The sequence below is a fragment of the Rattus rattus genome, chromosome 9, assembly GCF_011064425.1.
Source record: "Rattus rattus isolate New Zealand chromosome 9, Rrattus_CSIRO_v1, whole genome shotgun sequence".
Lineage (NCBI taxonomy): Eukaryota > Metazoa > Chordata > Mammalia > Rodentia > Muridae > Rattus > Rattus rattus.
The window spans coordinates 49,476,038-49,490,688 of NC_046162.1; the positions used below are offsets into that span (position 1 = coordinate 49,476,038).

At 49.2% G+C, this 14,651-nt stretch overlaps 2 protein-coding genes across 3 annotated transcripts; both read right to left on the minus strand.

Moving 5' to 3' along the window:
* Positions 1-9,415: 9,415 nt before the first annotated feature.
* Tmem95 (transmembrane protein 95) lies at positions 9,416-14,475 on the minus strand. Of its 2 annotated transcripts, none has more exons than XM_032913420.1 (7): positions 13,842-14,475; positions 10,979-11,035; positions 10,743-10,823; positions 10,625-10,645; positions 10,406-10,486; positions 10,161-10,248; positions 9,416-10,088 (listed from the first exon to the last, which is right to left on the minus strand). In XM_032913420.1, the coding sequence occupies exons 2-7, from the start codon at positions 11,022-11,024 to the stop codon at positions 10,058-10,060; spliced, it is 348 nt and encodes a 115-aa protein (XP_032769311.1). In that variant the 5' UTR covers positions 11,025-11,035; positions 13,842-14,475; the 3' UTR covers positions 9,416-10,057. The 2 variants fall into 2 exon arrangements, with proteins under 2 accessions (XP_032769311.1, XP_032769310.1); XM_032913419.1 differs by lacking the exon at positions 13,842-14,475 and adding an exon at positions 11,303-11,436 and having other exon boundaries at positions 10,406-10,510; positions 10,979-11,070.
* On the minus strand, positions 12,459-13,847 carry Kctd11 (potassium channel tetramerization domain containing 11). Its single transcript, XM_032913418.1, has one exon. It carries the CDS (start codon positions 13,585-13,587, stop codon positions 12,889-12,891), a length of 699 nt encoding a protein of 232 aa, XP_032769309.1. The 5' UTR covers positions 13,588-13,847; the 3' UTR covers positions 12,459-12,888.
* Positions 14,476-14,651: the final 176 nt, after the last annotated feature.

Below are 14,651 nucleotides of genomic sequence, written 5' to 3' on the forward strand. Positions count from 1 at the left end.
GTTGAATTTCAGATTTACCACTTACAAGGCTCTGAACATGAGCAAATTACTTCCTCTCATTCTATGTTTTTTCCCTTTCAGGATGGCCTACTGGGAACACATACCGGAGGGCATCACTAGATAATCGTGTCTCTCTGTATGGAGTAGTTAGCCTCTGGATTGGCTTCCAATGAGTGCCCCCTGGCATTCAACCTGTTGAATAGTCCCTTCCCAAAATTAACAAGAGTACATCCATATAGTCAATAGGATATTTCAGAAAGAACGCTGTGTGATATTTTTGTGTTTTAAGACAGAGACTTGCTATATAAATCATGCTGACCTAGAGCTCGTTGCCCTGTATCTAAGACTTGCATCAGACTTTCAACCCTCCTGCCTCAGTCTTCCAGATATTGGAACAATATGTGTCACCAATCAAGTGTGTGACTTTCTAATTGGGCCATAAAAACAGCATGGCTTCAAACGTTTTCTTGTGTTATTACTTTTGGGAGGAGGTAGCCACTATGCTGAGGACACCCAGTCAATCCACTGGACACTTCTCTGTGGGCACTGGGAACCAACTAGGGGATAGAAAATGCCAAATCCTAGAGGCCTGGGCTCAAATAGTGGTACCATATCACATCTACAATGTTCTACTAGCAACCCGTCACAGAGCCTGAACTGAAGGGGGCCACAGAGGTTCGCCTCTCCTTGGCATGCGCATCAAAGAATTTGGGCTCCTTTTTTAAAAAGGTTATTTCTTTTGTTTTTATTTTATATGTGTTTGCCTACATTTAAACCTCTGCGCCGCATGCATGCAGTACCTAAAGAGGCCAGAAGAGGGAGATAGATCCTCTTGGATTGGAGTGACTAAGGCGTGTGAGACCCCTATTGGGTGATGAGAATGGAACCAGAGTTCCCTGAAAGAGCAGCCAGCGCTCTCACCACTGAGCCGTGTCTCCTGCCCAAAAGTCTTTTTCTTCTTCTTCTTTTATACATACTGTGGAAAAACGCTGCTAATTAAGGTCAAAGTCCACCACGACCCGATAGCCTCTGGGCTCTGTGCAACATGGGAGACTCCCTTCATTAGTGGTGCTTCTCCTCTGACCTTGCCTGGGGAATTCTAAGCCCCCATACCTGAGTAAGGTCACGTAGCCTCAATTAGGTCACAGGGTTGATTTTCTTTTTCCTTATAAAGCCTGTTCAGCCAGCACCTGAGATTCCTGAAATGCTTCTCCATGCTAATGAGGCATTTTGGTGCCCTAACCCTCAACCCATTGCCCATCCTGGATATTCCTACCCTCAGTCCCCAAAAACTTTACAAGCCTCGAATTGATCTGCCTCTGGATAGCTGGTGTCAGTGTGGTCATTCTCAGGGCTTCTGAAACGCCCACCCTCCACCCCCTGCTCATCTGCTCTGCCCCCACTGCCCTTGTGGACCTTATCAGGTGACAATCCATAGGGGAGGGCACAATACAGGGTCCATTCTTTAGATTGCCTGCTCTTAAACTCACGGAGCTCTGCTCATCTCTGCCTGGGTTTGAAGGTATGCACCACCACACCTGGCTTTCTTTGTTTTTGTTTTTATTTATATTTAAGATGTATTTATTTTTATTTTACATATACGTGTGAGTGCCTGCCCATATGTTTGTGAAATATAGACATGTCTGGTGCCCACAGATGCCAGAAGAGGGTGTTGTATTACCTAGAGCTGGAGTTATAGGTCACTGCAAAACACGTGATGTTTGTGCTAGGAACAGAACCTGGATCTCCAGGAGAGTAGCAAGTTCCTCCAAATGGTGCACATTCTCTCCAGCTCCTTCATTTTTAACTGTAATTTTATTTTGGAGACAGGATATTACTTCGTCGTTCTGGCTGGCCTGGAACTTGCTATGTAGACCAGGCTAGCCTCTAACTTACAGAGATCTGCCTGCTTCGGTACCCCAAGTGCTGTGATTAAAGGCCTTTCCCACTGTCTTCTTTGTTTTCAACTGACAAATAGTATTCCTGTTTGGTTAAGGGCTCAGAGAAGCCATCCTAGAGCAGGGGAGACACTTAGTGGGGAAAGTGCTTGCTGCATCAGAATAAAGACTTGCGTTTGATCTCCAACATCTTCATAAAAAGGGAGGCCTCTGAAACCCCAGCTCTGACGTCATGGAGACAGGCAGATGCCCGGAAGTCAGGCCCTGCCCACTTAGCCAATCAGTGAGCTCCAGGTCTCTGTTTCAAAAACTAGGCAAATGGGGTTGGGGATTTAGCTCAGTGGTAGAGCGCTTGCCTAGGAAGCGCAAGGCCCTGGGTTCGGTCCCCAGCTCCAAAAAAAAAAAACAAAAACAAAAAAACAAACAACAACAACAACAACCAAAACTGTCGAGGTGACTCCAATGACTCCGTTTGATCTCTGGAACACACATAAAAAGTCAGCACCTAAGTAGGCAGAGACAGGGGAATCCGCCTGGAGCTTAAATGTCAGCTACCCTAGACTAGGCAGGGTGGCAAAAAGCAAGAGACCCTGTAGTTGACGTCATTATGCAGGTGAACGCAGGTACAGGATAGAACGAGGCCTGTCATTGGGCGAGAAGGAAGGATGGGCGGGAGAAAAGTTTTAGAGAGGCAGAGGAGGCAGGAGCGAGGGGAAGGCATCTGAGAGAACATGGCCGCAGAGGTTAAGATACTCTTGCACATAGTTACAGGTTGTTATGACTAGTCATAAGGGATGGGTGTGTACGGGATTTTGTGTGGTCTAGATGGGCAAATTATATCTTATCAATTGGATCAGAGGAGATTATGTGATGTGTTCAACATGAGTTCAAGAGAGTGTGTGGTAGCAGGATGCACCAGGCCCGCCATGGAATTGGATTGTGTCATGGTGGAAACCAGACAAGAGAGCTGTGGGGGGCCCTGACAGGGTGCCGTTGGAATGACACGCAGACTGTGGGTTAGAAAGTAGATGGGGGCAGTGTGGAGCCACTGAGATAAATTAGCGCTACTAGCGAAAGAGCACGGCTGCCAGGCAGGAACCGTTTCGCCCCATTGTATTTTTACCAGAATAAGACCCTGCCTCAACAAGATGGAGGGGAGAACTGATTTATGAAGAGGTCCTCCTCTGGCCTTCATGAGCTCCCTGAGGTATACATGTGCACCTTCATAGAATTCAAAAATAAAGGCGACAGCTGTGGACACAAAGTTGACCTTTGGCCTCTATACATGCATGTGTACACACATACACACATGAGCATGTACACACACACACACACACACACACACACACACACACACACACACACACGAGAAAAGCAACAAGACTTCCTGTGCACCCTGCTCATGAACTGCCAAGAGCCAGAGAAAGGCCTGGAACCATCAGGGATGTCTCTTGGGCTGCAGAGATGGCTCAGTGGTTAAGGGCACTGACTGCTCGTCCAGAGGTCCTGAGTTCAAATCCCAGCAACCACATGGTGGCTCACAACCATCTGTAATGGGATCCAGATCCAAAACCTTCTTCTGGTGTGTCTGAAGACAGTGAACACATGTGCATAAAATAAATAAATCTTTTTTTTTAGATTTATTTATTTATTTTTATATGAGCATTACAGATGGTTGTGAGCCACCATGTGGTTGCTAGGATTTGAAATCAGGACCTCTGGAAGAGCAGTCAGTGCTCTTAACCACTGAGCCATCTCTCCAGCCCAAATAAATAAATCTTAACTCTTTTTTTTCTTTCTTTCTTTTTTTTTTCGGAGCTGAGGACCGAACCCAGGGCCTTGAGCTTTCTAGGCAAGCGCTCTACCACTGAGCTAAATCCCCAACCCCAAAATAAATAAATCTTAAAGGATGTTTAACTGTGTGCCAGGCATGGTGGTGACAGAGACCACAGAGCCTTTCTGTAGCAGCTTCATAGGAAGAACATGGTCCAGAGAGGTTAAAACAAAAAGACCACCAAGGCAGATTCTCCTCTTGTGTCCACTGTGACCAGCCTGGCTGACTATAGCCATGACTAAGGCTGATGTCAATCAGAAAGCTTCCCCTTGGGAAGGTTTCCGCATCATCAAAAACACCTAAGGACCTTGCCTGGCAGTCACATAGCTGCAAGCAGCTTTGGGTCCAATGAGGCCATCAAACCCTTAATGGGGCAGTCTGAGTACACTCTCATGCTGGAAGGAATTGAGCATTAGAAACCATTCTGTACCTTCCACTGTTGTGTGAAGAGAGAATGTCCCCCTCTGGGTGTGTATGCACCCAGCAGGCCTTGGGGCAGGCCTCTTCTGTTCCCATAAAGAAGGTGGTCAGCAGAACCAGAATTTCCAGTCTATTTCAAAAAGCTTAGTCTCTGCCTTTGACTTCTGTTTTCTCTACTGACTCATACCCTCACCTCTCAGTTTGCGTATCTTATCAGCATACAATATTTCAAATAGCTTTAATAAATACTGAAAACACACACACACACACACGCTGGAAGTGGTGGTCATACGTAATACCAGCAGTAGATGCAGGAGGGGCAGTAAGATCATCTTCAGCTACATATTAAGTTCAAGGCCAGCCTGGACTATATGAGGTCCTGTCTCAACTCTCCCCCCTTCTCCCCACACTCCTCCCCAAACACACACCACCTTGATGTAACAGGGGCCATAGCTGAGAGAGGCCTGTGGAAGGAGTCCTCTCTCCCCATAACTCAGAGGCAGCTTTGTACCAGCATAATCTGTGCCAAATCAGAAGGGCAGTCCAGAGTTGGAGAGGTGGCTCAGAGGTTGAGATCACTGACTGCTCTTCCAGAGGTCCTGAGTTCAATTCCCAGCAACCACATGGTGGCTTACAACCATCTGTAATGAGATCTGATGCTCTCTTCTGGTGTGTCTGATGACAGTTACAGTGTAACTCATATACATAGAATAAATCTTTAAAAAGGGGGCGGAGGGGGCAGCCCAGAGGGAGAACACTGGCAATGGTGATTCGATTTGACTATGGGGAGTATTACAAGGTGGACAGTCCCAAGAGACCGGATTCTACATATTACAAGGGGAAATCACTTGGTTACTGTTGCTTATAGATATTTACAAAAGAGGGAAGACAAGGATGTGTGGGCTTTACCAAGGATCATGAGAGGTATCTCGGGAGCACTGGGAATCTTAGTGAGGGAAGGTTTGCTCGGTCAGGTGAAGTCTGAGATGCTCATGGATCAACCTGGAAATTCCAGTTAGGTTTGTTTAGAAAGCTCTCCTCCTAGGGAGCAAGCGAGATGCTGACTGAGCCTTGAAAGCCAGGGTAAACAAGCACAGCCTGTGTTCTGTAGGCAGGGGAGAGAAAGGGAACATCTCTAACAAAGTGTTTCTGAGACAGGATTTTATGTGTGCTAGGTTGGCTTTGGTCTCGCTATGTACCTGAAGATGACCTTGAACTTCTGGTCCTCTTGCCTCTTCCACCCCAATACCTTGCCAGTGTCCTACCCCTTAGCTACATCACCAGCCTTAGTATGATTGACTGATTATGATAGAGATGGAATGAAGGACTCTCACGTATGATAAGGAAGTGTTCCAACAGCGAACCATACCTTCAGCTTCAGCTTTCTCAGCTTTTTTTTCTCCAAAACAGGGTCTCACCCACTGTGTAGCTCTGGCTGTCCTGGAACATGTTCTGTAGTCCAAGATGGCCTGGGACTCGAAGACCCGCCTGCCTCTGCCTCCCACGTGCTTTGATTGAAGATGTGCGCCACCACCAACCTCCTTCTCATGTTTAATTTTCTGCCTTTTATGTTTTTTATTTTACTTTATGTATGTGTGTGCACATATGTACCGTACACATACAGGAATCCTGCGGGTGTCAGAGCATGTGGGGATCCCCTAAACTATGGTTACAGATGGGCTATTAGTGAGTATTAGGAACCAAGCCCAGGTTCTGTAAGAGCAGCAAGTACTAATGGCTGAGCCATTTCTCTAGACCCTGCTTGGTTTTGTTTTTGAAAACAGGGTCTCTTGGAATACAGGTTGGCCTTGAGCTTTATGACAACTCTGATTCTCCAGCTTTTAAGTCCCAAGCCGCCACACACAATTACCTTCTTATTGTTTATAAGCAGATAATTGGGCTGGAGAGATGGCTCAGTGGTTGAGAGCACCCACTGCTCTTCCAGAGGTCCTGAGTTCAATTCCCAGCAACCACATAGTAGCTCCCAACCATCTATAATGGAATCTGATGCCCTCTTCTAGTGTGTCTGAAGAGAGCAACAGTATACTCATATACATAAATCTTTTTATAAAAAGCAGATAAACTGGGGTTGGGGATTTAGCTCAGTGGTAGAGCGCTTGCCTAGGAAGCACAAGGCCCTGGGTTCGGTCCCCAGCTCCGAAAAAAAAGAACAACAACAACAACAACAACAACAACAAAAAAAGCAGATAAACTGCTGGGGGTGGGGGCGGTACACTCATTCCTTTAATCCCAGCAGAGATGGGTGGATCTCTGAGTACGAGGCCAGCCAGATCAACAGAATGAATTCCAGAACAGAGAGGACTACACAGAAAACCCCTATCTCAAAAAACAAAAACATCGGGCTGGAGAGAGATGGCTCAGTGGTTAAGAGCACTGACTGCTCTTCCAAAGGTCCTGAGTTCAAATCCCAGCAACCACATGGTGGCTCACAACCATCTGTAATGAGGTCTGATGCCCTCTTCTGGTGTGTCTGAAGACAGCCACAGTGTACTTATATACATAAAATAAATAAATCTTGGGCTGGAGAGATGGCTCAGTGGTTAAGAGCACTGACTGCTCTTCCTGAGGTCCTGAGTTCAAATCCCAACAACCACATGGTGGCTCACAACCATCTGTAATGAGATCTGATGCCCTCTTCTGGTGTGTCTGAAGGCAGCTACAGTATACTCATATACAATAAAATAAAATCTTTAAAAAAATAATAATAATAAATAAATAAATCTTTAAAAAAAAAACCCCCAAAAAACCCAAAAACATCAAGAATAACAACAAAAAGCGGATTTTTTTTTAAAAATTTCATTCATGTTTTACGTTTTAACATCTTTGAAGTCAAGATAATTTTAGGTAGGTATGTCACAGCTAAGGATAGGTTTTTTTCTTACCACATAATAAACGTAGATATTATAATTGTTTTATTTTTAAGATCGTTTTCATTCTATTGCATAAATGTCTTGTACCACATGCATACCTGGTGCTCACAGAGGACAGAGAACGTACTGGACCCCCAGAATTGGAGTTTTTGGACAATTGTTGCTGCCATGTGGATGCTGGGTATAGACCTGGGTCCTGTGCAAGAGCGCTTCACTGTTGAGCTGTCTCTAAATCCCTAATATCGTATATTTAATGGGATACAATAGTATACCTTAGAGGAATATTTCAGTCATAACAAGGTCACATAAAATGCTTGGGACTGCTGAGACTGGTGGCACCTGTCTCTCTAATCCCAGCTCTACAACAAGACTTTGTCAAAAACAAAATACAGAGACATGGTAATAGGTTAAAAGTTCCCAAGGCCCAATAAGTTAAGTGCAGACCAAGATTGGAAGTCACACAGCCTAACTCCAAAAGGCAAGCTCACTCCATGCAGTGAGAGATGTGCAGCTTCAGGAGGATCCATGTAACCATGGAGACTGACCTGGGTTCAAGAGGAGCGTTTGCAGCCAGATGGAGCATCTGGGAGCCTAATGTACACTCTGAAAGGTTCATGGTGGGTTGGAGATCTCCACAGGAGGAGGGGCAGCCAAGCCCTTGAATAATGGGTGGTATTATCGATCTATGAATATTGCAGCAGGAGGATGGGGAACAACTGTAAAGTGTTGCTGGTGGAAAGTGAGGCTAAGCAGAGGAGTGTACAGGGCAGCTTCCGTCCAGAACAGAGCCGTACACCTCCGCGGTCAGGACATCGAGGGGTTTCCTTCTCCCTTTTGAGCAGTGGTACTTCCGGTTAACTGATGGGCATTCACTGCTGTCGGGTGAAGGATAAGTTTTTTCCCTTTGATCTTGGACACGTTTGTGCTCTCCTGTGACCTCCGGCTCTCATGTCTTCATGTGTAAAATAAAAAGATTGTCTAGAATGTGAGGACCAGACAGGGTGCATCCCCACAATCCCTGCTCTTGGGAGGTAGAGACAGGAAGGTCAGAGGCTCAAGGACATCTTTGGCCTTAGAGCAAGCTGAAGGCCAGACTGAGCTGACAAGAGCTTGTCTCAAAGACAAGAACATTGGGCTCAGGATGGCTCAGCCGGTGAGGAGCTCTGCCACCAAGCCTGACGATCCGGGTTCAGGCCTAGGAGTCTCATGGTAGAGGAGACTTGATTTCTGCAAATTGCTCTCTGATCTCCACACATGTGCTATGCCTACACACATACTGGACGAAATTTAAAAACAAAATTTGGGGTTGGGTATGGCGGCACACAATTTTTTTAAAATTATTTTTTATTTACTTTATGTGAGTACACTGTCACTGTCTTCACACACACACCAGAAGAGGGCGTCAGATCCCATTACAGATGGTTGGGAGCCACCATGTGGTTCCTGGGAATTGAACTCAGGATGACTTCAGGAAGAGCAGCCAGTGCTCTTAACCCCTGAGCCATCTCTCCAGCTCTGGCACACAATCTTAATCCCAGCACCTTTAGAGGCAGAGGCAGAGGCAGAGGCAGAGGCAGAGGCAGAGGCAGAGGCAGAGGCAGAGGCAGAGGCAGAGGCAGAGGCAGAGGCAGAGGCAGAGGCAGAGGCAGAGGCAGAGGCAGAGGCAGAGGCAGAGGCAGAGGCAGGCAGATCTCTGTGAGTTTGAGGCCAGCCTGGTCTAGAACACAGTGAGTTCTCAGACAGCTAAGACTGTTACACAGAGAAACTTTGTCTGGCAAAGAAACCCTGCCTCAAAAATTAAAGAGGAAAGGAATGGAGATCCTAGTGGTTCTAATGGGACAGTAGATGATACCAAGCAAGGCTTCCTGTGGGACCATTTTACTCACCCAAGGGGAGGAGCAAGAGCATGAACTGTTTTGAGGCTGTCTGTCCAGACCACTCCAGACATGCCTTCCAGACACCCAGTTTGAAAAGTAGGTGAAGGTTGGGGTCCCATCTGGGCTCGGTGCTTCCATGAGGACTTGTGACTGATGATAGGCCTCTCTTCACTTTTTTTTTTTTTTTTTTTTTTTTTTAATTCTTTTTTTTTTTTCGGAGCTGGGGACCGAACCCAGGGCCTTGTGCTTGCTAGGCAAGTGCTCTACCACTGAGCTAAATCCCCAACCCCCTCTCTTCACTTTTTAATCTCCTGTCATCCAACCGCCAACCCCCCCCCCCCCATACAAGGAGGACTGGTACCACCATAAATTCTCCACCATAAACTGTTGACATTAGGACAGGATTTTCCTGTGTGTCCCAGGATGTCTAGCAAGCGGCCTTGGTCTCCACCCACAGCGCCAGCCACACATTCCTCCAATTAAAACAAAACTAACTCCAGACATTGCTAAACATCTATTGAGGGGGAGCACCCCTAGCTAGAATTCTTAAGAATCCCCATCCCATCTGGCTGCCCAAGTTGTAGACAGAGCCAGGCAGGGATGGAAGGCATCACACAGCAAATTTACATGGGCCCAGCGGGGGTGGGGTGGGGGTGGGGACAGGCTGCACAATATTAGTACAATGGAAAGACTGTATGCCAGCGGGTTGACTGATGTGGTCTCACCCCAGAGGGAGAGAGTTTTCCAGAACCCTCATTCCCGGATTCCTGATCAGTCATTGGAGGGCCTAGAGCAACATCTACAGGCCAACAGTCCCCCGCTTTCCGGGAATGGACAGAGGGGATGTGGGAGTGGTGGTGGTAAGGGATTCTTTCCTTCTGTAGATAATTTCCTGGCATCATCCACTGCTCTGTCTGATTGGTGGAACACAGAAGGGGCGGAGCTTTCCAGCTGTGGGTGCTTGGGTTCCTGGAGGCCATCTGACACGGATATTGATAGCAGAAGTCTGAGGTTTAGGGTCTGGAAGACTGAGGCTTTGGGGCTGGGTCTAAAAGCTGGCTAGTTCCCAGCCTAAGGGATGTGGAAATTATGGGCACAAATTTCTTAGAGCTGGGGCTGGGAAAGATGCCTACATCTTCACGAGTCTTTTGCTTGCAGCTGCAGGTACCTGAAAGGAGACAGAGGATCGGAGGCCTGAAGAGAATCAGGGAAGGGGGTTGGGAAGATCCCCACAACTCACTCCACTTGGAGGCTCAGAGCACCCAAAAGCAGGACAATTCCGAAGATACATAGAAGTAGAATCCTAGCGTCCCACAGATCGTGACTTCCTGCAAGGAACCCAGGAGGCCGTGGATGACCCTGTGGATCACACCAGGGAACCTAGGGGATCTTAGGGGGGCGAGGATTAAAGAACCTGGGAGTGGATGACCCTGTGGATCACACCAGGGAACCTAGGTGATCTTAGGGGGGCGAGGATTAAAGAACCTGGGAAGCAGCGCTTTCGGGGCCAACAAGACTCCTCCTTGCCCTCGCAGGTGGAGCAGTTGTACAGGATGGTGCTGCCCCCTGCAGGAGACAATAGGAACAACGCTGACAAGCGGAGGCACGGCCTCCAACCCCTCCTCCCAGCCACCCAAGTTCTTGAGGCAGTCGCCCTACTCTCTTGGCATCCCAGGAAGCTCCACGGCCTTTTCTATTACTCACGGCATACAGGAGCACAGAGAGCTGAAATGGAAAGCAAGGAGGGGTGGCTGACCTGTTCAGTCACGCCCCACTTGGCTACAAATCCTAGGCACCTCCTTCAGGCTTCCCCATCCAATACCTTCCCTGGTGTACTGGGGGATCTTGATCTTCCGAAGCCATTGCCAATATAATGGAAGCAAGGAGATGGACCTTTTTATCTCTGGAGAGGCATAGCACAGCTACATTGCCCTAGACCTCAACAGTGCTGCCTTCTACGCCCCCTCCCAGATCCGCCCCTCTCTCCGCCTCCCCTCCCCCCATCTCCCATCTTGGGTCTTCCTAAGTCCCAAGGTTTCAGTTTCTCCCAGATCTCACCTATGACCCTCAGGACTCGGTGAGTTTTCTCTGTGATTTGGTTCATGGACACCTCATCTGTGGAGATGGACAAGAATGAGCTAGAGGAGGCGCTAAGCTTTTGGGGATTTTGTTGTTGTTGTTTTGCTTTTCCTATTTCCTAGGGCACAGAGTTCTTCCAAAGAGAGAGGGTAGTGTGTCCAGAAAGGGCTATGGACTGAAGCAGTGACTGAGGAGCTAGGAACTCACACGCCAGCCCCCTGAGGAAATGCGGGTGACTACTGCTGAGCTAACCTTGTGTGTCTGATTTTACCTAAGGCAAAGGCAGAGAAATTCAGGGAAGACCATTCCTTCCCCTGCGGCACCATCTGCTTATTGAGCTGAGCCAGACGGCTTGGCAAGGCATGCTCTGGGAGACGACAAAAGATACAAGCCTTGGCCACAGCCAAGAAAACCCCACCTAGGGCCAGCACCCACATGAGGCCTGCTGGGGGATGGGTGGGAGTTGGACCCCTCAGGCCAGGGAAGATTCAGAATTCTCTGAGGTTCAGAATCTGGCCCTTTATGTGGGAGGTTCTAGACTGATCCAGAACAATGCCATTGTCTTACCCCTCGGCTCCCCTGGGCCCTGAATGGAAGACTGAAACATATCTCTAGGACGGATACATCTGGGTTTCTGTTGTAAGGGGATAGGGGCCTTTACACGTCCGTGGTCTGAAAGCAATTTATTTTTCTTGTTGTAAGTCACAGTGATAGATGAATGACTCCACCCAATGATGAAGGCATTTATGCGTATCCCATCCACACAGGAACCCAGAAATGCTACCCTTCCCACATCCTCCCCGACTCTCCCAACTCTATCTCCTCTCTGCCCAGGACAGCCTTAGGCCTTACCCAGCTATTTCCTAGCAACGGACTCATGGTTGTCTCAGCAACCAAGAGCTCCCAGAGGTCTCAGAGGCCCAGCCAAGCCCAGTGGCTTTTACCTCTCATAGGAAGAGCCTAGTGACTCAAACTCAGACAAGGCCCTCTTGCCTACGTGGCGGTGCAGGCATAAACACACATGCAAACACACACACACACACACACACACACCCTATGATTAAACTAAATCTGAATCTGCTCTTACGCATACCATAGATATACCTGAGCCTAGAGAGTTGCTAAGCAACCCCAAACAGGTCTGGACATGCTAAGATCACAGAAGGACCAACAAACACAGGAGTCAGCAACACTGATGGGAACCAAGACACCAGGGAGCCAAGCAACATCAGATCACTGGCTGTCATGCACACAGACACACACACACACACACACGCACGCACGCACACACATATGAAAGAGGCCTCTGGACACCATGGACCAGTCCCACTTCCATTTGGGATCCCCTAAAACACGGAATTCCAGAAGGGAGCTCTAGCCCCCATGCTGATGGAGGTTCTCCTAGCTCCCTTATATCATCCTAGGGTGGTGTGTCCCACAGTAGGTGGCTTGGGACATAATGGTCACAGTAGGATAAGGTGACAGGTCCAGTAGAGGAAACCACAGTCTAGAGAACAGATTACATCTGATAATTCAAAGTGTGTCCTCCCACCTAATGCTCAACCCTCCAGAGCTCTGCTAGGTTTAGCCTGGGCAAAGGGGTGCTTTCTTACTTTTCCACACCTCTGAATACAGAGGACCCATCCTTAAGCAAGAACAGGCTGGAGAATCCATGATGCTTTCCCAGGATAAGTCCCAGTATTGATCTTCTAGACCATTCACAAGTCTTGGGGGGAGTGGGGCAGCTCGGTTTGGGAATCCCAGGCCTGGTGGGATCCCTGACTCTCATAGCTCCCACACCAGAACTAGAAAGAGGTTTTAGAAGAGCCATTAGCCCCTTGGCTGTCTCACTCCCCCTCCTCTCCTCAGTCAAGTGAAGGGTAGCATCCTCAGTGGCGCACAAAGCGCAAGGATCTAGAGTTCAGAAGGTCTTCAGGGTCTGGGAAGACAGAGTCCAGGCGGAAGCCATGTTCCAGAGCCACCCGTAGCACCTCCTCCAGGAACGTAGGCGTGTTCACTACCTCCCGCCGATCTTCTGGTCCCCCAGTCCACAGTGGCTGGAGGCCCAGTCTTTGATATTCTACTTCAGGGAGTTCCTGGGGGCGGGAGGCCCACTCTAGCCGAAAATGTGGACCTCCTTCTGCCCTGTCCCCACTGGCCACACCAAATCTGTTGCGCATGGCAGCCAGACACTCAGGGTCTGTGCAGAAGAGGTTGGCTCGGAAGGTGTCCACCTGGACAGAACTCAGCTCATAGTGGTGGGGGCCCCGTCGAGCAGAGAAGTGCACCAGGCGGGGGCTAACATCTACGTCTGCATGGAGCAGGGCAGCTGTGGACGCAGGTGTACCCCGAGAGGCTTCCAATTCCCGCAGTGCATCCAGGAGGGGCCGGATCTGGTAGAAGTCAGCCTCTGCCTTGAGAAGGGCAGTTTCTCCATACCCACGGGGCAGGTCCAGACGGCCTAGCCGCAGGAAATTGAGGATGTGCCGGAAAGCCTTACCGTCCCTGTCGATGAAGTAATGGCCATCTCCTTGTGGGTTGAGATTGGCCGGCATTAGGGTGTCAGCCCTAAACATGGCCCCCAGCATGGAGTCTGGGAAGCGTGTCAGGGTCTCCAGTGTAGTGGAATATAGTGTTCCCCCCACATTTAGGGTCACGGGCCCCCCAAAGGAAGGGGGTGAAGAGGACACAGGAGGGGGGGAAATTTTGGGGACTATAGGAGGCAGACAAGGAGAAGGAAAAAGCAGATTTTCGAAGTTTGGAAAGAATTGGGTGGCAACGTTCAGACCCGCTAAGTTGGAGGCAGAAGTTGGAGAACAAGACAGCAAAGTTTGTAGCTCACCCAAGCTACTTTGGTGCTGGTTGGGAGCTTCAGGACACAGAAATCCCCGAGAGAATGAAAGGACCGATGTAAAGAACAGAAGGTGGCCACACAGGATCAGGGAGCTTTTGGTCCAGACGATTCTGATTGTGCGTGGTCAGCGATTCCCTCCTGTATACTTCAGACAGTGGGTTTCCGGAATTCAACCAGCAGGTGACGGTGGCGAGCACCGGTCGGACGCTGCCTTCAGCTCCTGAGTTTCTGAGCTTTTTTTAGTAGTAGAGTCCACGCCGGGTTCCGAGGACCTGTCCAGAGCCCCAGCCAGGGTTAGGGGCGCGAGTCCCAAAAGATGGAGGCGCAACTGGTAGGAGCCGGTGGCCAGCAGTTCTGTATGGCTGAGGGGAGACGATGCTCTCGCAGTCAGAGCTGACAGTGTCCCAGGACTCTGTTGGAAACAAACAGTCTCAGGACTTGGGCGTTACCGCCTTCCTGGGTTGTCGCAGCAGCTACTGAGGTCCTCTCCACCCCCAGGAAGTGGCCTAAGGGCAGCGGTCAGTGGCCCTTTAAGCGACAGTCCCGCCCCTTAGCGCCCCGCCCTACACCCCGGTGGGCTGGCCGGGCTCTGCTAGGGATGGGAGCGGGGCCTTGCCAGTGGGAAAGATGGGGCGGACCAGCAGGACCGGCCGACAGGAGCGGGGGTGGGATGATTCACTGGCTTTGTTGCGGATGTGGCTACGACGGCCCCCACCCCCGTTCCCTTCAGGTGTGCATGACCTCACTAGTACAACTTGGTCGGGACTGGAGTCTCCAGTTCATCCCTCTATTCTGAAA